General features: G+C 44.2%; 1 protein-coding gene across 1 annotated transcript in view; it reads left to right on the top strand.

The window, feature by feature from the left end:
* The window catches only part of LOC115142587 (alpha-1,6-mannosylglycoprotein 6-beta-N-acetylglucosaminyltransferase B-like), a 155,978-nt gene extending 135,552 nt beyond the window's left edge, over window positions 1-20,426 (top strand). The window contains exons 11-18 of the mRNA XM_065001553.1: window positions 744-874; window positions 1,368-1,370; window positions 11,789-11,947; window positions 12,477-12,623; window positions 12,799-12,915; window positions 15,370-15,444; window positions 18,683-18,966; window positions 20,056-20,426. Coding sequence (XP_064857625.1) covers window positions 744-874; window positions 1,368-1,370; window positions 11,789-11,947; window positions 12,477-12,623; window positions 12,799-12,915; window positions 15,370-15,444; window positions 18,683-18,966; window positions 20,056-20,254 — 1,115 coding nt within the window. The 3' untranslated portion in view covers window positions 20,255-20,426. The remainder of the gene's footprint in view (window positions 1-743; window positions 875-1,367; window positions 1,371-11,788; window positions 11,948-12,476; window positions 12,624-12,798; window positions 12,916-15,369; window positions 15,445-18,682; window positions 18,967-20,055) is intronic.
* Window positions 20,427-21,336: the final 910 nt, after the last annotated feature.

Raw genomic sequence — 21,336 nt, 5'->3', positions numbered from 1 at the left:
TTTAACACACCACTCAACATTGTCATGTTATGGATACCTGCAGAATCCACCTAGGTTTAACACACCACTCAACATTGTAATGTTATGGATACCTGCAGAATCCACCTAGGTTTAACACACCACTCAACATTGTCATGTTATGGATACCTGCAGAATCCACCTAGGTTTAACACACCACTCAACATTGTAATGTTATGGATACCTGCAGAATCCACCTAGGTTTAACACACCACTCAACATTGTCATGTTATGGATACCTGCAGAATCCACCTAGGTTTAACACACCACTCAACATTGTAATGTTATGGATACCTGCAGAATCCACCTAGGTTTAACACACCACTCAACATTGTCATGTTATGGATACCTGCAGAATCCACCTAGGTTTAACACACCACTCAACATTGTAATGCTATGGATACCTGCAGAATCCACCTAGGTTTAACACACCACTTAACATTGTAATGCCAGTACTTTAGCATACAGACAGCTTTTAGAATAGCCACACTTACAATACCTTTTTTGAATTAGCATATTAGAATCAGACTGAGGCACAGGCCATATCAATAACAGTAGCACCTCTTCACATTTCACTGAGGATATTGTTAAGCTCAAGTTCAAATGGTCTATACCTGTCTGTTTACTGTCTCTTCTGTATCTGTCTCACTCTTATCCCCTGTCACTCTCCCTTCCCCTCACTCTGCCCTTTCCCTCCTCCCTCTCTCTCACTCTCCTCTCCTCAGCCCACACTCCGGACAACTCGTTCATGGGCTTTGTGTCTGAGGAGCTGAACGACACGGAGAAGAGGAGCATCATGCAGAACAAGGTCAACAACATGGCTGTGGTTTACGGCAAGGAGGCCAGCATGTGGAAGGTAGGCAAAACACACACACACACACACACACACACAGTCCACTCACAGTGAAACATGGGTTCAAATAATATGTATTATTTCAAATACCTGAGCTGTACTTGATTTAGCTTGCCCGATAACATGTGAAAGTCCCAAAAGTGCAAACCCCACCCACCAGGCAGGCTCAAACACTTAACATAATACTTATATATAATACTTGAAAAATGTCCAATACTATTTCAACCCAGGTCTGGGTGCAGAGGGATAATTATCCCACTCACATAGAAAGTTACACGTAGTCGGGCAAAGTGCTGGGGGATCAAATCTTTTTAGATTTTTGTAGAATCATAAAAATCCCCTTCCCGAATAAAGCATATCTGATCTTTAATCTAGAGCTGCTTTATGTTATCCAACTCGTACTCTAAATTGCACCCTTAATATCCCGGTGCTCTTAGAATGAATACTTAGGCATTTAGATTAATATGGATTTGACGTTTAAAAACATATAGATGAGCTGGTTAAAAAGCTACGATTTAAAGTTGGCTTTTTCTACAGGAACAGATAGTGCCTTTCTCTAAGCAGTAGAAAGTAGATTAATAAGTCAACCTTTTTACCTGTTTTTGATTATGGTGATATTGTTTATCAAATAGCAGCTGCTACTACTCTTAAACCTTTGGATGCCGTCTACAATAGTGCCCTTCGTTTTGTTACAGGTGACAGTTTTGATACTCATAACTGTATCCTGTATCAAAAGGTTGGCTGGACTTCGCTAAAGACCCATAGATCTCCACATTACTCTCTTTTTCTTTCCAATGTCATACTTCATAAACGTTCATCTTACCTGATCTTGCCTAATCTGTTCGCAGGATTGGTTAACTCTTTAGGTTCCTAGGGTCTCCACCGAGCTAGCTCAATCTGCTTTTAGTTTTTAAGGCACTGTATTGCTGGAACAACATTCTAAAAATGTTTCATCTTGATGTTCTGGTGCCGTTCGGGCAATTTAAAGTACTTCACCTTTATTTAACCATGTAGGCTAGTTAAGTTCTCATTTGCAACTGTGAATCTGTGATTTGTGATGTTTTATTTGTGCTTTGCATGAGCTTAATGACGAGTTTGGAGTTTGGTGTTGAATGCTGAGCTGTAGTCGATGAACAGCATTCTTACATAGGTATTCCTTTTGTCCAGATGAGTTAGGGCAGTGTGCAGTGTGATTGCGATTGCGTCATCTGTGAACCTATTGGGGCGGTAAGCAAATTGGAGTGAGTCTAGGGTGTCAGTCATGCACGTGGCTGGGTCTGTCAGCATGACAATGATCCCAAACACACCGCCCGGGCAACGAAGGAGTTGCTTCGTAAGAAGCATTTCAAAGACCTGGAGTGGCCTAGCCAGTCTCCAGATCTCAACCCTATAGAAAATCTTTGGAGGGAGTTGAAAGTCTGTGTTGCCCAGCAACAGCCCCAAAACATCACTGCTCTAGAGGAGATCTGCATGGAGGAATGGGCCAAAATACCAGCAACAGTGTGTGAAAACCTTGTGAAGACTTACAGAAAACGTTTGACCTCTTGTCACTGCCAACAAAGGGTATATAACAAAGTATTGAGATAAACTTTTGTTATTGACCAAATACTTATTTTCCACCATCATTTGCAAATAAATTCATTAAAAATCCTACAATGTGATTTTCTTGATTTTTTCTCTCAAATTTTATCTGTCATAGTTGAAGTGTACCTATGTTGAAAATTACAGGCCTCTCTCATCTTTTTAAGTGGGAGAACTTGCACAATTGGTGGCTGACTAAATACTTTTTTGCCCCACTGTATATAAAGTTGAAGTCAGAAGTTTACATTCACCTTAGCGAAATACAGTTAAACTCTGTTTTTCACAATTCCTGACATTTAATCCTAGCAAAAATTCCCTGTCTTAGGTCAGTTAGGATCACCACTGTCACAGTCGTCATATTGATGAGACCAAGGCACAGCGTGATAAGCATACATTCTTCCTTTTAATGAAGGAAAAACACTAAACAAAATGACTCTGAAGCTATATAACACAAGTGCTGACAAGCAACTACACATAGACAATAACCCAACAAAACCAAATGGAAAATGGCAACCTAAATAGGATCCCCAATCAGAGACAACGATAAACAGCTAAATCTGATTGGGAACCAATTCAGGCCACCATAGACCTACATTTACCTAGACAATACCAAAACCCCACAGATATACAAAAAACCCTTGACAAGCCAAAAACTCACATACCACCCTCATCCCACTCTGACCTAACCAAAATAGGTCACAATAAATTGGTTGAATTTTGGCCCATTCATCCTGACAAAGCTGGTGTAACTGAGTCAGGTTTGTAGGCCTCCTTGCTCGCACACGCTTTTTCAGTTCTGCCTGCACATTTTCTATAGGATTGAGGTCAGGGCTTTGTGATGGCCACTCCAATACCTTGACTTTGTTGTCCTTAAGCCATTTTGTCACAACTTTGGAAGTATGCTTGGGGTCATTGTCCAATGGGAAGACCGATATGCGAACAAGCTTGAACTTCCTGACTGATGTTTTGAGATGATGCTTCACTATATCCACATAATTTTTCTACCTCATGATGCCATCTATTTTGTGGAGTCCCTCCTGCAGCAAAGCACCCCCACAACATGATGCTGCCACCCCCATGCTTCACGGTTGGGATGGTGTTCTTCGGCTTGCAAGCCTCCCCATTTTCCTCCAAACATAACGATGGTTATTATTGCCAAACAGTTCTATTTTTGTTTCCTCAGACCAGAGGACATTTCTCCAAAAAGTATGATCTTTGTCCCCATGTGCAGTTGCAAACCGTAGTCTGGCTTTTTTATGGCGGTTTTGAAGCCGTGGCTTCTTCTTTGCTGAGCGGCCTTTCAGGTTATGTCGATATAGGACTCGTTTGTGGATATAGATACTTTTGTACCTGTTTCATCCAGCATCTTCACAAGGTCCTTTGCTGTAGTTCTGGGATTGATTTGCACTTTTCGCACCAAAGTACGTTCATCTCTAGGAGACAGAACACGTCTCCTTCCTGAGCGGTATGACGGCTGCGTGGTCCCATGGTGTTCATATTTGCGTACTATTGTTTGTACAGATGAATGTGGTACCTTCAGGCGTTTGGAAATTGCTCCCAAGGATGAACCAGACCTGTAGAGGTTTCCAATTTTTTGGCTGATTTATTTTGATTTTCCCAAGATGTCAAGCAAAGAGTCACTGAGTTTGAAGGTAGGCCTTGAAATACATCCACAGGTACACCTCCAATTGACTCAAATAATGTAGATGTCCTAAACGACTTGACAAAACTATAGTTTGTTAACAATATATTTGTGGAGTATCACGCCCTAACCTTAGAGATCCTTTAAATTCTCTATTTGGTAGGTCAGAGTGTGACTAAGGTGGGAAATCTATGTTTATATTTCTTTGTTGGCCTAGTATGGTTCCCAATCAGAGACAGCTGTCTATCGTTGTCTCTGATTGGGGGTCATACTTAGGCAGCCCTTTTCCCCCACTTTCTGTTGTGGGATCTTGTCTTTGTGTGTTGCATTCCTAGCTTTACTTTCACTGAGTTGTTTATTGTTTTTTGGTGGAACATTTAAAATTAAAGAAAATGTACAACTACCACGCTGCACCTTGGTCTTCATTTAACAACGGACATTACATGGAGTGGTAGAAAAATGAGTTTTAATGACTCCAACCTAAGTGTATGTAAACTTCGAATGTGTGTGTATATTATATTGAGCAAAAATATAAACGCAACCATTTCAATGATTTTTACTGAGTTACAGTTCGTATGAGGAAAGCAGTCAATTTAATTATATGTACATACAGTGCATACGGAAAGTATTCAGACTGCTTGACTCTATCCACATTTTGTTACGTTACAGCCTTGTTCTAAAATTGATTAAATTGTTGTTTTTCCCCTCATCAATCTACACACAATACCCCATAATGACAATGCAAAAACAGGTTTTTAGACAGACCGGCCAATAGATACATGGAGACTCACAGACAGACTCAATATGGATGAGAAGCAGTACCCTGTTAAATCAGCTAATTTCCATTTGCTACGGTCAAGAACAAGAGGTTAAATCAATATAAACTACTAGAGGGGTTACAATCTCGTCCACATTCACATCCTCATCCACGCTATGTTACCACAACCCTACAAACACACACACACACACACACACACACACACACACACACACACACACACGTCTCACTCCCCCGGTGTACACTACAGAGATGTAACCAATTAGAACAGAGCTGTTAACTGCAGAACAGATAAAACGATCGACATGCCATGTATCTACTATCTATAGAAGATATTACATTTGGCACACAGAGCCGCATGTGGATACATTTAACGGAATCATACAACTTTCATTTGCAGCCAAATTTCCTTTCAAAAGCAGCCTGGATATTCGATGAGGGACTCGACCTGGATGTTGTTTAAAGACGTGGATTAGCTGTAGCTTTGTTCCCCCTCTGTCTCTGTTGGCGAGCGGCAATTCCCATGGATTTTCATTCAACGGTTTAGTCTTTAGCCGAGACAGAAGATGCTTTAGAAACAGTGTGTGAATATGGAGCAATTGCCACTTTGTAGGAACAGAAGGAGGGAAATGTAATACACAACAGATCGAGTTGAATATTTATTTGTTCTTTTCTCTTGTCTTTCCTCTTTCCTCTTCCCTATTCCCTTCCGTATTCTACTCTCCTCTCTTCCTTGACACTCTGTCGACACGTCTCTTCTCTCCTATCGCCCCCCCCCCCCTCCTGTCTTCCTCCCGTGCGTCTCTCCTATCGCCCCCCCTGTCTTCCTCCCGTGCGTCTCTCCATTGCATCTTGGTGGATGATGTCTTCCGTTGCAGCTCCAGGTAAGATTCTTCTCAGTCGAAACACACCGGCCCTGTTCCCTCTCTTTTAAACCTCCTGTCACACTGTTCATCATTTCCTCCATGATCACACATCTACTAATACACACTCCTGTGAATGTCAGTTTGACCTCGCATAAAGCTGCTATCACAATGTCACCGTGCCTTCTCTTTTATACATGTTCTATTTAGACACAACGGTAAATTGACAAGACATAAGTTCCACTGTTAATCTTAGCCTGCAGCTGTCCGTGATCAGAGAGAGACAGAGAGAAACATGAATTATTGGACTGGGAAGCTGTGTGATGCCACAGATGTCTTTCTGAATTTTGAATACTGGGCGAGCGACTAGGACATCTGGTCCAATCAAATATGCTGGAGCAAACGCAGACTTCACATGCCCATTTTATGAAGTAGTGGTTTCACCCATCTCAAGGCTCTCCAAAGAGTTGTTTTTTGGGGGGGGGTTGACTTCTGCCCTCTCTCTTTCTGTCGCTTGAGACAATTTGTCGAACAAATCGATAGTTCTTGCTTGCACTATGTGGTATTGGGCTTAGTCGTATCATGGAGACATGAGTAGAGGAGAGGTGTGTGTTGGGTTTTAAGGGATAGTGCTAGTATTGATTTCTGAAATGTTAACCTTGTGAGTCGGGCCTGTAAGGTAGGCTAAAGCCGTAAACAATATTGTGATGACTCCATCTTCTATTCCAAAGGGCATAGGATACTTCTTGTGCTTTTTCCCTAGGATATCGCTCCTTGTCTTGGCAACTAGCCTCCTCACAATCCCGAGTGTTGGAGAGGGAGAGATGGGGAGTGAGTTGGAGAGGTAGAAAGAGAGATGGTAACGGTTAGAGGGAAATTGGTAGAAGTATGGAGAGAGGACGATAGAGATTTATAGAGGCCTGCAGGTGCAGTGTGTTTTTGGAGCCAGTATGTTCATGCCACTCACCCCTTCCCACACACACACACACTTGCCCATGCTGGCCTGTGTCAATTCTTGCTTGCTGTGTGTGTGCATGCGGGCTACCTGCCGGTTCTATGTACATACACTGCAGTGTGATGATGATGAGATATAAGGGCTTTTTCCTGTTAAACCCACAGGGGAAGTGCTCATACTTGGAGGACGGGCTCGTGGTAATTGCTGGAGTGGAATTAGTGGAATGGTATATGCCATTCCATTCGCTCAGTTGCAGCCATTATTATGAGCTGTCCTCCCCTCAGCAGCCTCCACTGCTGTATGCTCACCCTGAAGAAGGCACAGTGATGCTGAAACATTGGTGGTTTACTGAATAAATTACCCGGGAACTTGTATATCGAGTGTGCAACTCTCTTCATTTATTTTTAAGCCTACTCGCCATTAGTCAGCACCTCTACCAACTTTTTGGCGTGTTTTTTGGGCAGCCTTTAGTTATTATGCCCCCAGCTTCTGGATTTGCCTGCCAGAGAACCTGAGGGGGGGCCCAAACTGTGGACATATTTAAAAGAGACCTTAAAACGCCTTTTTTAAATCTTTGCTTTTCCTTAGGGGTCTTTTTAGTCATTTAGTTGTCATTTTTCTGTTTTGCATCTTATGTTTGTTGTGTAGTAAATATTCCAGCTTTTCTTTTCATACATTTTTACTCGTTTTTTGGTATGAAGTACATTGCGTTGCGTTCCAATGTCTGAAATGTGCTGTATAAATAAAGCTGATTTGATTTGAGAACTTTTTGGGTGTATGCCAGCTCGTGCTTTTTATTAGCCTACCTCCAGCGCAGACACACACTCCTCCTCACACACATCAGAGAACTATGTCTCTTCCTCTTCTCTCTCTCTTTCTGTCTTTACAGTCCCTCAGTAGGTTATTTCCTAGCATGACATCCAGTTAACTTGAGTTGAAACCCAGTCAAACAAACTTAAACCCACCACACAAAGTTCAGGGTGACTTCTATTGTATAAATCAACCATTTATATTCTGAGTCCTGACCGTTTTTCACGCTCTCGTAACCCAACCTTGCTCTATATGAACTGATTCCTGAGAATAGAGTCCAGGTTAGATAATTAGCATTGCTAATGTGGTCCGGATCTGGCCCAGTCAGGCCAGGTCAAGGATTAGCTAACCTGGGCTAAGCCTGGGTTACATCCGTGGGTGTGCGTCTCTGTGTGTGTGTGTGGTTCTCTCTCATGTTTCGTTGGCTCTAATTCATAGTGTCTGGTGCACTCAGAGTGTTGGCTAATCTCCTAATTGGCTGGGAACATCCTCAGAGGAAACCATCGATCGCAGGAGTCAACCAATTACAGTACAGCCTACAGGGCGAGAACACAATAGAACAGGGATACAGTAAGCTTCTTAACATCCAGGAAGCAGGAAGTCAATAAGGAGACCTGGGCTGTGGTTGATTCACATTGAGGGGGTGGGGGAGGGTTTTGTTTTTCAGAAGTGTAGGCTAGCTATGAAAGGGTGCCCATGCTTAAACACACACAGGCGAAGCGCGTGGACGCACACACACACACACACACACACACATGAGTGCGCTCACACACACTCTCACACATCTCCCACTTAAAAATGCATCCCCTTTTACTGTCAACATCCACATAAGATGCACTATTGGGTTGAAAGGGTATGCCTCTCAGATGAAAGATGTGTCTTGGGCACATGAATGCGCTGTATAGAATCAGACAGAAAGCACGTCTGTTTTTGTGCGTAGATGTGGTTTGCTTGTATGTATGCCACAATAGATACAGTGGGGAGAACAAGTATTTGATACACTGCCGATTTTGCAAGTTTTCCTACTTACAAAGCATGTAGAGGTCTGTAATTTTTATCATAGGTGTATAGAATGAATCAGATAGTGAGACTGTGAGAGACGGAGTCCAAAAATCCAGAAATTCACATTGTATGATTTTTAAGTAATTAATTTGCATTTTATTGCATGACATAAGTATTTGATCACCTACCAACCAGTAAGAATTCCGGCTCTCACAGACCTGTTAGTTTTTCTTGAAGAATCCCTCCTGTTCTCCACTCAATAAGTGTATTAACTGCACCTGTTTGAACTCATTACCTGTATAAAAGGCACCTGTCCACACACTCAATCAAACAGACTCCAACCTCTCCACAATGGCCAAGACCAGAGAGCTGTGTAAGGACATCAGGAATACAATTGTAGACCTGCACAAGGCTGGGATGGGCTACAGGACAATAGGCAAGCAGCTTGGTGAGAAGGCAACAACTGTTGGCGCAATTATTAGAAAATGGTTCAAGATGACGGTCAGTCGCCCTCGGTCTGGGGCTCCATGCAAGATCTCACTTCGTGGGGCATCAATGATCATGAGGAAGGTTAGGGATCAGCCCAGAACTACACGGCAGGACCTGGTCAATGACCTGAAGAGAGCTGGGACCACAGTCTCAAAGAAAACCATTAGTAACACACTACGCCGTCATAGATTAAAATCCTGCAGCGCACGCAAGGTCCCCCTGCTCAAGCCAGCGCCATGTCCAGGCCCGTCTGAAGTTTGCCAATGACCATCTGGATGATCCAGAGGAGGAATGGGAGAAGGTCATGTGGTCTGATGAGACAAAAATAGAGCTTTTTGGTCTAAACTCCACTCGCTGTGTTTGGAGGAAGAAGAAGGATGAGTACAACCCCATGAACACCACCCCAACCGTGAAGCATAGAGGTGGAAACATCATTCTTTGGGGATGCTTTTCTGCAAAGGGGACAGGACGACTGCACCATATTGAGGGGAGGATGGATGGGTCCATGTATCGCGAGATCTTGGCCAACAACCTCCTTCCCTCAGTAAGAGCATTGAAGATGGGTTGTGGCTGGATCTTCCAGCATGACAACGACCCGAAACACACAGCCAGGGCAACTAAGGAGTGGCTCCGTAAGAAGCATCTCAAGGTCCTGGAGTGGCCTAGCCAGTCTCCAGACCTGAACCCAATAGAAAATTTTTGGAGGGAGCTAAAAGTCTGTATTGCCCAGCGACAGCCCCGAAACCTGAAGGATCTGGAGAAGGTCTGTATGGAGGAGTGGGCCAAAATCCCTGCTGCAGTGTGTGCAAACCTGGTCAAGAACTACAGGAAACGTATGATCTCTGTAATTGCAAACAAAGGTTTCTGAACCAAATATTAAGTTCTGCTTTTCTGATGTATCAAATACTTACGTCATGCAATAAAATGCAAATTAATTACTTAAAAATCATACAATGTGATTTTCTGGATTTTTGTTTTAAATTCCATCTCTCACAGTTGAAGTGTACCTATGATAAAAATTACAGACCTCTACATGCTTTGTAAGTAGGAAGACCTGCAAAATCAGCAGTGTATCAAATACTTGTTCTCCCCACTGTATGTGTACTCCCTATTTATAATCTATTAATTTCAATGTATGGGCATAATCTCTTCATTTCAATATATGGGCATAATCTCTTCATTTCAATGTATGGGCACTTTCTCTTAATTTCAATGTATGGGCATAATCTCTTCATTTCAATGTATGGGCACTTTCTCTTCATTTCAATGTATGGGCATAATCTCTTCATTTCAATGTATGGGCACAATCTATTCATTTCAATGTATGGGCACAATCTATTCATTTCAATGTATGGGCACAATCTATTCATTTCAATGTATGGGCACAATCTATTCATTTCAATGTATGGGCACAATCTATTCATTTCAATGTATGGGCACAATCTATTCATTTCAATGTATGGGCACAATCTATTCATTTCAATGTATGGGCAGGCTTGCTGTTTTACAGTCTTTACTCCTAAGGCCCCATTACTGCATGATGGAACGACGGGACCGTGAGGACACACTCTAACACACACATTCATACTATTATTATTATTTATTTTGTATTACTGTTTGTATATTGTTGTATATGAAATGTGTGTGACTGTCCTTGTCTGTCAGTGTATTAGTGTTTTGTTACTTGTCAGGTTTTGTGTTTTTGTGGACCCCAGGAAGAGTAGCTGATGCTTCGGCAAAAGCTAATGGGCATCCGAATAAAACCCCTGAATTAACCAATCAGATTGGTAGACGTGCGAGAGCTCCATCGATGGATCAGAGAGAGGGATGTCATAGCAGCCAGTAAGGAGAACCGGCTGGCACAGGCTGGCGAATGCTGTGCTCTGCTGCTGCTGCCCTCCGGGTGCCTGGACTGGCACTGGCAGTCTGCCAGTATCTTTCCCTGCGTACTTACATGGACGCCTCGCTCTCTGACGCTAGAGGCCAAATGTGTGCGATGAGATAGCGAGGGATTGAGAGAAAGGGTGTGTGTGTGTGTGTGTGTGTGCGCACGTGTGCAGGAAACCAATCCAGATCCCTAGCACCTCACCTCATTCATATTGACGGCCCACGGCAGTGCGGCACTGTGTGTCTCTTTGGGCTTTCTAAAGGGGTCTGTCACATTAAATGCCCTGCACTCACTAACAGGCAATGGCTCTGCCTCTCTCTGTGTGAAGATACTGGTGTTCACACAGCACACACACACTCACTCAGGGAATTCACAACCACTCATGCACACACACACATAAACACTCATAGTGCATTATCACATGTACACACACTAACACACACACTCATTGCCTCTTATATGCACACGCATAAACAACCACACACACAGCCATTAACACATCACCTCTAATCAAGTCATTCTCTCTGTCCCTCCTTCCCTCTCCATCGCTCCCTCCCTCCTTTCCCTCTCCATCTCTCTCGACCTCCTTCCCTCTCCATCTCTCTCGACCTCCTTCCCTCTCCATCTCTCTCTACCTCCCTCACCCTCTCCATCTCTCCCTCCCTCGTTCCCTCTCCGTAGCTCGCTTCCTCCGTCCCTCTCCCTCCGCCTCTCCCATCGCACTTGCTCATCCACTTTCTCCCTCAAACTCAACCCACTCCCTCTCCCACTCTCTGCCTTTCCTTTCTCACACACTGATGACATTTTCCACTGTCCCACTTCCTCTCCTCGCTCACCAACTCTCCATTCACTTTCTTACATTCTCTCTCTCTCTCTCTCACTCTCTCTTCCCTCCTCCTTGTCTATCAGCAGGGTAAGGAGGGTTTCCTCCAGATCCTCCACAGGTACATGGAGGTCCACGGGACGGTGTACTACGAGACCCAGCGCCCCCCCGAGGTGCCTGCCTACGTCAAGAACCACGGCCTGCTGCCCCAGCACGAGCTGCAGACGCTGCTCCGCAAGGCCAAGGTACTGGAACACACACACACTAGATGATACACAACATACACAAGAGGTAACCCACTACAGATGTAGGATCTTAATTTGGTCACCCTATTGCAGGATAACTTTCCTTCAATGCCGGATTTCCTGTAAGTAAGGGTATTTGAGGTTTAAAAAATCTTCTAATTTCCACTTTGAAATTCAGACTCGATTTTCAGTTACGGAACATTTATCAACCCCTACAAACAATGTCCAATCATTATAATCCACATAATAATTCATATTTTCTGTTGCTGCAGGATTATTTTCCTGCTGTAGCAAACTGGCTCAAATTAAGATCCTACATATGTACGTGCGCAAACAGATTCAGGCACCATACACACACACACACACACACACACACACACACACACTGTTGCACCAGCACTAACTACAACAGCATCAACTACAACAGTTACCTTCCAGTTCCTGATATATCTGTAATTTTCAATTTACAAGCATTAATACAATAACTGGTGGTTATCCTAACTAGTACCATCTTCATCTCCCCCACCAGCTCTTCATCGGGTTTGGTTTCCCCTACGAAGGGCCCGCCCCTCTGGAGGCCATAGCCAATGGGTGCATCTATCTGCAGCCCAAGTTCCACCCACCGCACAGCTCGCTCAATCACGAGTTCTTCAGAGGCAAGCCCACGTCTAGAGAGGTGAGCTCCCATTGGTCAACACAGTATCTAGTACCACTCTTCAACTGAAAATTAACCAATGCAATTCAGCAAACTGCCAACATTGCCGATTGTACGCCAAATGTGCCACTTATACCTCACAGAATATTGCTTTAAACGGGAATGTTCTACTAATTCTATACTCCGCCCCTCTCAGGTGTCATCCCAGCACCCGTATGCGGAGCAGTACATCGGGCGGCCCCACGTCATGACAGTAGACTACAACAACTCCCAGGAGTTTGACGCCGCCATCAGAGAGATCATGAGTACCAAGGTGCAGTTATTTCATGATGTATTTCTTGACTCATTGGTTTCTTTGGCAGTGACCAAACACACTATGTCGTACCTGGGAAGGATTGTACAACCATATAACATGTAGCAGCGCTGGTACTGAACGGGTGACGCTGCTGAACGGGTGACGCTGCTGAACGGGTGACGCTGCTGAACGGGTGATGCTGCTTTTTTTTGTTTGAATGACGTTTCAGCTCGCGCCACCCAGCAAATACACCTCGGAAAGCTCCACGTGGAGACGCGCTAGCTGCAGTGTTTGAACCTAGGACAGGGGTGTATGCTACGCTAGCATTAGGAAGCAGTGTGTCCAAAGCCAAGGAGTAATTAGCCTGTAAAGGTGGCTTACTGGGAACCTGCAGTCGGCGTGAGGCTCCAGGGAGTTTGAGGGAATTTCAGCAAGAGGTCAAACAGGCCGATTGAGATGCCTCTATAAAGCCGTGTTGTTCGTGTGTGTGTGTGTGTGTGTGTGTGTGTGTGTGTGTGTGTGTGTGTGTGTGTGTGTGTGTGTGTGTGTGTGTGTGTGTGTGTGTGTGTGTGTGTGTGTGTGTGTGTGTGTGTGTGTGTGTGTGTGTGTGTGTGCGTGTGCTCTCCCCTATCCACTTTCCTGCTTGTCAGACATGCCATAGCTCAGTGCACCGGGGCTTACTCTCTGTCTGCCCTGTCTGTCACTCCACTGAAAGATGGCTGCCCTGTCTGTCTGCCACTCTACTGAGAGATGTCTGTCTGTCTGCCACTCTACTGAGAGATTTCTGTCTGTCTGCCACTCTACTGAGAGATATCTGTCTGTCTGTCACTCCAGTGATAGATGGCTGATGGGTCACTTCACCCCTCACTGGAGACTGCACACTCCCCCTGTCTGTGGGCTGGCTCTCTGTCCAGGGCGGCTCCACATGCTCAGCCATGCAGACCAAAGCAATCTCCACTGGCTGACACCTCTTCATGTTCACATAAATCCCTTTCCCATTTCTCTTTCGGTGTCTCTCTCTGTCTCTCTCTTGCTCTGTCTCTCTCTCTTTCTTTCACGCTCCCTCTCTCGCTCTCTCTCTGTTCCCCCTTTCTCATTCTGTCCATCCCACTGACCTGTTGTTTTCATATTTATCCCTCTTTAATAAATGGGAGGCAGTGAGGGAGGGAGGGAGGGAGGGCGAGACTGTGCCTCTCTCTGCTTAGACCAAAGCAAATGTTGTGAGGCATATTTCTGTGCTAGTTTACATACATGATTCATAAAGTGTTATGTTTTGATCAGATTTGAGATGTGTAACTTTTTTTCCCTACATCCTCTCTCTACATATTTGCTTTTCTTTATTTGAAATTGGAAAAGTCAGATTTCACATGCAGTTAAACATTTTGTATAAAGGAAATTATTTACGGAGCGATGTATCGTTTACAAGTGGGATTTGGAACAGATACGTGATCAACTGTTAAAACGGGAGGGAATACTAGTATGTGGTCTGTACTTTCAGGCTCCACGTATTCCTAATGGAAAAGTTTAACATAACTATTTCTGCTTAATCAACAATGGATTTCCTTGAAATGTTACATTGCGTCGTTGTGCACAACATGTTATCAGAGACACTTGGTTCCAAAGGGACCTCCGGTGAAGTCATGCTGTATTCAGTCGAACATGCTAAAAAGAAAACACACTATCCTGGTATTACAAGCAAAAAAACTTCAACCAGCTGACCCGTCGGATCCACATTGTTACAATTACGACAGGGGACAATAATCTAAGACCATCTATTTCCGTATTTAGATCAGGAAGTATATTTCCAGTTAGTTTATTGAATTTAGTTTCCTTTACAGTTTCAAGTTGGTATGTGGGTGTGTTTTGCCTCAGCTAGAGAGAAATAATGAGTATTTTGTTGAATCCCAGCAATATAGCTATTCTCTAATCAGACAAATCAAAGGTGAGCCTTTTGCTGCATATTGAATAGCTATGCAAATGAAAACAAAGCCTGTGTGTGTCCCAAATGACATCCTATTCCCTACATGCCTCCAGAAGGACACATAGGGCTCTGGTCAAAAGCAGTGCGCTGTGTAGGGAATAGGCTGCCATTTGGGACACAGACACAATTACTAAAACACAAGTCACCCACTGCAATTAAGCCACACCCACTTCAAAATGGCCACAGTTACATCCCAAATGGTAGCCTATTCTCTATAATAGTGCACTACTTTTAACCAAAGCCCTATGGGCCCTGGTCAAAAGCAGTGCACTATGTAGGGAATTAAGTTCCATTTGTGACGCTACCCACATTTATTTGTTGTGATTAATGGGTAGAATTGGCTACCTATTGCAATTAGGATGAACGATAGGTAGAACAATATTGAAATTAGGAAAATATGGTAATTTAGTGGTGTTGATTGCCTAGCAATGCATTCTGTGGAAATGTTCTGATCTGTGGGAATATGTGTGTGGGTGTGTGTGTCTTTGCAGGTCGAGCCATACCTACCGTATGAGTACACCTGCGAGGGAATGCTGGAGAGGGTACACGCCTACATACAGCATCAGGTAGGTTCACCGTGCACACACACACACACACACACACACACACACACACACACACACACACACACACACACACACATGCATACATACAGCATCAGGTAGGTTCACTGTGCACACACACACACACATACACACACACACACACACACACACATGCATACATACAGTTGAAGTCGGAAGTTTACATACACTTAGGTTGGAGTCATTAAAACTCATTTTTCAACCACTTCACACACTTCTTGTTAACAAAATATAGTTTTGGCAAGTTGGTTAAGACATCTACTTTGTGCATAACACAAGTAATTTTTCAACAATTGTTTACAGACAGATTATTTCAATTATAAGTCACTGTATCACAATTCCAGTAGGTCAGAAGTTTACATACACAAAGTTGACTGTGCCTTTAAACAGCTTGGAAAATTCCAGAAAATGATGTCATAGCTTTAGAAGCTTCTGATAGGCTAATTTACATAATTTCAGTCAATTGGAGGTGTACCTGTGGATGTATTTCAAGGCCTACCTTCAAACTCAGTGCCCCTTTGCTTGACATCATGGGAAAATCAAAGAAATCAGCCAAGACCTCAGAAAAAAATTGTAGACCTCCACAAGTCTGGTTCATCCTTGGGAGCAATTTCCAAATGCCTGAAGGTACCACGTTCATCTGTACAAACAATAGTACGCAAGTATAAACACCATGGGACCACGCAGCCGTCAGACTATGGGTTGCAACTGCACATGGGGACAAAGATGATACTTTTTGGAGAAATGTCCTCTGGTCTGATGAAACCAAAATATAACTGTTTGGCCATAATGACCATTGTTATGTTTGGAGGAAAAAGGGGGAGGCTTGCAAGCCGAAGAACACCATCCCAACCACGGGGGTGGCAGCATCATGTAGGGGCGGCAGGTCACGTAGTCGTTAGAGCATTGGACTTGTAACCGAAAGGTTGCTAGATCGAATCCCCGAACTGACAAGGTAAAAATCTGTCGGTCTGCCCCTGAACAACGCAGTTAACCCACTGTTCCTAGGCCGTCATTGAAAATAAGAATTTGTTCTCAACTGACTTGTCTAGTTAAATAAAGGTAAAACAAAAATAATATTGTGGGGGTGCTTTGCTGCAGGAGGGACTGATGCACTTTACAAAATAGATGGCATCATGAGAAGGAAAATGATGTGGATATATTGAAGCAACATCTCAAGACATCAGTCAGGAAGTTAAAGCTTGGTCGCAAATGGGTCTTCCAAATGGACAATGACCCCAAGCATACGTCCAAAGTTGTGGCAAAATGGCTTAAGGACAACAAAGTCAAGGTATTGGAGTGGCCATCACAAAGCCCTGACCTCAATCCTATAGAAAGTGTGTGGGCAGAACTGAAAAAGCGTGTGCGAGCAAGGAGGCCTACAAACCTGAATCCGTTACACCAGTTCTGTCAGGAGGAATGGGCCAAAATTCACCCAACTTATTGTGGGAAGCTTGTGGAAGGCTACCTGAAAAAGTGTGTGTGAGCAAGGAGGCCTACAATTTAAAGGCAGTACTACCAAATACTAACTGAGTGTATGTAAACCTCTGACCCACTGGGAATCTGAAAGAAATAAAAGCTGAAATAAATCACTCTACTATTATTCTGACATTTCACATTCTTAAAATAAAGTGGTGATCCTAACTGACAGGGATTTTTTTTACTAGAATTAAATGTCAGGAATGGTTCAAAACTGAGTTTAAATGTATTTGGCTAAGGTATATGTAAACTTCTGACTTCAACTGTACATGCTGGCACTCAACCGTGTCTGTTTGTTCCAAAACATTCTCATAATGTCTTCCTCCCATGCTACCTTCCTACCACACACACTAACTCACCTCTCTCTGTCTGTAATCAACCAGGAGAGGTCACTAGTCAACACGGTATCTGACTATGGACTAGACCAGGGTTTCCCAAACCCAGTCCTTCACCCCCGGTTTAAAGTTTTGGTTTCACCCTAGCACCACACAGCTGATAATCAAAGCTTGATGATGCGTTGGTTATTCGAATAAGCTGTGAAGTGCTAGGGAAAAACCAAAATGTACACGGGGGGAGGCTCTTGTGTGTTGCTGTGTAATAGCCTACTATTTATATAATATACAGTCCTTGACTTTATTTTTACTTACGTCATTTAGCAGACGCTGTTATCTAGAGCAACTTATTATACATTGTACACATTATCGTACTTGTCCCCCGTGGGAATCAAACCCACGGCCCTGGCGTTGCAAGCATCATGCTCTACCAACTGAGCCAAATCGGACCACTTTGCTATCGCCATGCTAGTCATTAATGTAATACATGTTTATTGGGTTATTGTTAGATATATATCCCATTCTATCATACTCTGAAAATATCTATTCAGCCCTGTGTATTTATCTACTGTATAGTATAGTCATAACCTCTGTTTCTGTCCATTACGGAACCATCCCTGTCTTCGTCTTCCTCAGTGTGTTTAAATAAAGTTCCTGTTTGGGTTTACTCTTCGGCTGCGTTATTCCCCTCTAAAGGGGAACGGTGTCAGTAGGTTACAAACCAGTAAAATACATCGAGCCGGGTCGTTCTCTTTCGCTGACTCATCTCCACACGTCTCCTTAGAAGCCACTGCTACCTCCATCTCCTGTTTGGTGGCAGGGCCGACACAGACCGAGACTGACCTGTCACTATCAGACTTCTGATATTTCTGCTCTAATCTGTTTAATGTATCTGGGAAATGCTATCGGAACTGCTATTTGAACGGCTGACTTGGTAGGCTGATATGTCAAATTGGTTCTTTTTCATGTTTTAAAACGAGTTATCTCTCTGGTGTTGTTGGACCCAGATGAGTTTTGTCAGGGAATAGGTGAAGGGTTGATGGGAGATTATTTAGAGGGATGTGCAGTATAGAGGAGGTTAGAGAAACGGCTGTTTATTTGTATTTCTGTCACACGATGCCCTGAAGTGTTAGGAAATGTAGCTTTATTCACAGCTAAAGTGTCAGCGGGCTTTGATTTCTGTTGACTGTCGTGTTTGTATAGTGTGTGAGTGACAATTCGTGCATGTGGATGTGCGTAGCTAACTTGGCGTCTGTGCGTGTGTTTGCACCGTCTTCAAAAATATCACATTCTGTATAATGGAATCTCGGCACCCAGAAACAAATCTCCCGTGCGTGATAGCACAAGAGACTACCTATGTGTTGTGTTATTCAACATCCCCTTCCCCTCTCTCTCTCCTCTCCCTCCAGGACTTCTGCGCCCCCGAGGCCCCTTTCCCTCCGGCCAACTTCTCCTCCAAGCTGGGGATTAGTAGTCTAGGTAGCCCTGGGCCTCAATTTGTCCTGCTGCCCAACTCCAGTACCCTAACCTGGGCCCCCGACGCCAGCGCCCCCTCTGCCTGGCCCCCTCTCAGCTCTCTGAGGCTGCTGGCGTCCCAGGAGGGCCAGTCGTGTGTGGAGGCGTGCCAGCGGGCCAACCTGGTGTGTGAGCCCGCGCTGTTCCGCTTCGTCAACAACAAGGAGGCCCTGCGCGGGTGAGTGGCACCTTGGCACACCTGTTTTCACGTTAAGACATATTCGCGAACACACACATCTGGACATACGTTTCTAACAGCCACACACACACACACATCTGGACATACGTTTCTAACAGCCACACACACACATTTGGACATACGTTTCTAACAGCCACACACACACACACACATTTGGACATACGTTTCTAACAGCCACACACACACACACACACACATTTGGACATACGTTTCTAACAGCCACACACACACACACACATTTGGACATACGTTTCTAACAGCCACACACACACACACACATTTGGACATACGTTTCTAACAGCCACACACACATTTGGACATACGTTTCTAACAGCCACACACACATTTGGACATACGTTTCTAACAGCCACACACACACACATTTGGACATACGTTTCTAACAGCCACACACACACACACATCTGGACATACGTTTCTAACAGCCACACACACATATGCAGAATCACTACACGTCACTAACAACCATACAAACATGCACGCTGCTCTCTGACCTCTGTGACCGACCTACCACTCAATGGTACCAAACGGTGTTTCGTTCACTAAGGGCTGTCTGTGGGCGTAATACTCAACCAGCTACAGCAAGGATGTCAGGTTCAAAGTCTTCTCAGTGATGTCAGGTGTCTTGTCGGCCCCATCTAGAGATCTGTAGTGACAGCGGAAGACGATAAGAGTGTCATAGCAACGCCAACTCTTCCTCTTCTTTTATCTTTCCCTTTCTCCTTGTCTTTCTCTTCATCACCCATCCTGCTCGACATATTCTTCCTTTCTTTATCTTCGGTTCCTTTTTACTTCATGTGTGTCTCTCTCTGTGTCCCTCTCTGTTTCTGTCTCTGTCTGTGTCTCTCTTTTTGTCTCTCTTTTTGTCTCTGTTTCTCTCTCGGTTTCTCTCTCTCCCTCGGTTTCCCCTCCCATCTCTTCCCCCCTTTCGTCCTCCCCCTCCCCTCTTGGACTCTCTCTTTCTCTCTGCATCACTCATCAAACACCCTCTGTGCATCACCCCATCCCCCTCCCTCCATCAAACATTCCACCACCCATCCCCCCCACCAGGTTAGAGGTGCAGTGTGAGGTGGTGGAGGCAGAGGTCAACCACGTGTTCCCGGCCTTCTCCGTCCTACGCCGGGAGTGCAGCCTCCAGAAGGACCCCCTCCTCTACAGCTGTGCCGGCCACAGCCCCAAGTACCACCGCCTCTGCCCCTGCCGGGACTACCGCCGCGGCCAGGTTGCCCTCTGCCGAGACTGCTTATGAGGAGGGGCCAGGAGTTTTTCCAATGAACGCCTGACCCGGCAATGTGGCTAGGAAAAACTCCAGGCGCTCTAGTTATAGCCTATGAATTGTAGACTATAAACTATGGACAATAATCTCAACCGGCCCTGGTTATAATGCTAGGAGAGGGGCTGGCTAAAATTGAAGGGACCCCCCTCCCAACTGGACGACTTGGTTCAAAGCTACCCACTGAGCTTGAGTGGGTTGTTGTCCCATAGTTACTCCTTCATTCCTTGGTTTCTAAATTGACTAATATGTTTCTGATATTAGCCTATGGATGGTTTGCCTCAAAGCTCCTCACTGGCCTAAGAGAGATGTGCTGGACTGTACTGCAACAAGTATATCCGTTCACCATGTGGCCACAGGAAAACACAGTAATCCACAATAGGGGAAAGGCTATATCGCCATCTAAGCCAGCTACCTAACTAATACCTAGAGGAGACCACTGACCGGAAGATCATTGATTTGCTGCTACAATATCAATAATTGGACTTTAACCCTTCAAGACCAGGGAGTTAAGAGAGCAATCGACCTGGGGAAGAAAACAGTTAACACAACGTGTGTCAAACTCCTAGAAAAAAGTGACCTTTGAGTGGAATTCCACCTTTGGGTCAATAACCCTCTCACCTCCTCTCTTTGGCGTTGTGCTTTGACAATAGATGATGGACACTCAGACTCTCTCCTTTTAAAGATGAACTCTTTCTTTTGTGCGACTAAGATAACCCTGGCTGCCAACGTAGTCAATGCAATCATCTCTGTTGCGCTAAAATGGACTAAAACAGATTAAAGATAATTTTTTAATAAAGTGAAAGTTTTGAGCTCTGCTACTGCGAGAACAGAGGATTTTTAAGAACCTTTCGGTGGTTTTGTGACGGAAATAAAAAAAAATAAAAAAACGGAAAGTTGAAAAGAGATCAAAGCGTCGATGTCGTTTTGTTGTCGGTCTTTGTCATGACTCATAAATATATTTTTTCCTTTCTGGATTAATGGTTTCTTTCATCTCCAGCTGCTCAGTTTCCATTTCCCTCCTGTCCTCCCCTGCCCATCCATCCATAAGAGAGCGA

Source organism: Oncorhynchus nerka, linkage group LG15 (assembly GCF_034236695.1).
Source record: "Oncorhynchus nerka isolate Pitt River linkage group LG15, Oner_Uvic_2.0, whole genome shotgun sequence".
Classification (NCBI taxonomy): Eukaryota; Metazoa; Chordata; class Actinopteri; order Salmoniformes; family Salmonidae; genus Oncorhynchus; species Oncorhynchus nerka.
Note: the sequence above shows the minus strand (reverse complement) of the source record. Positions and strands in the feature narration are given on the sequence as shown.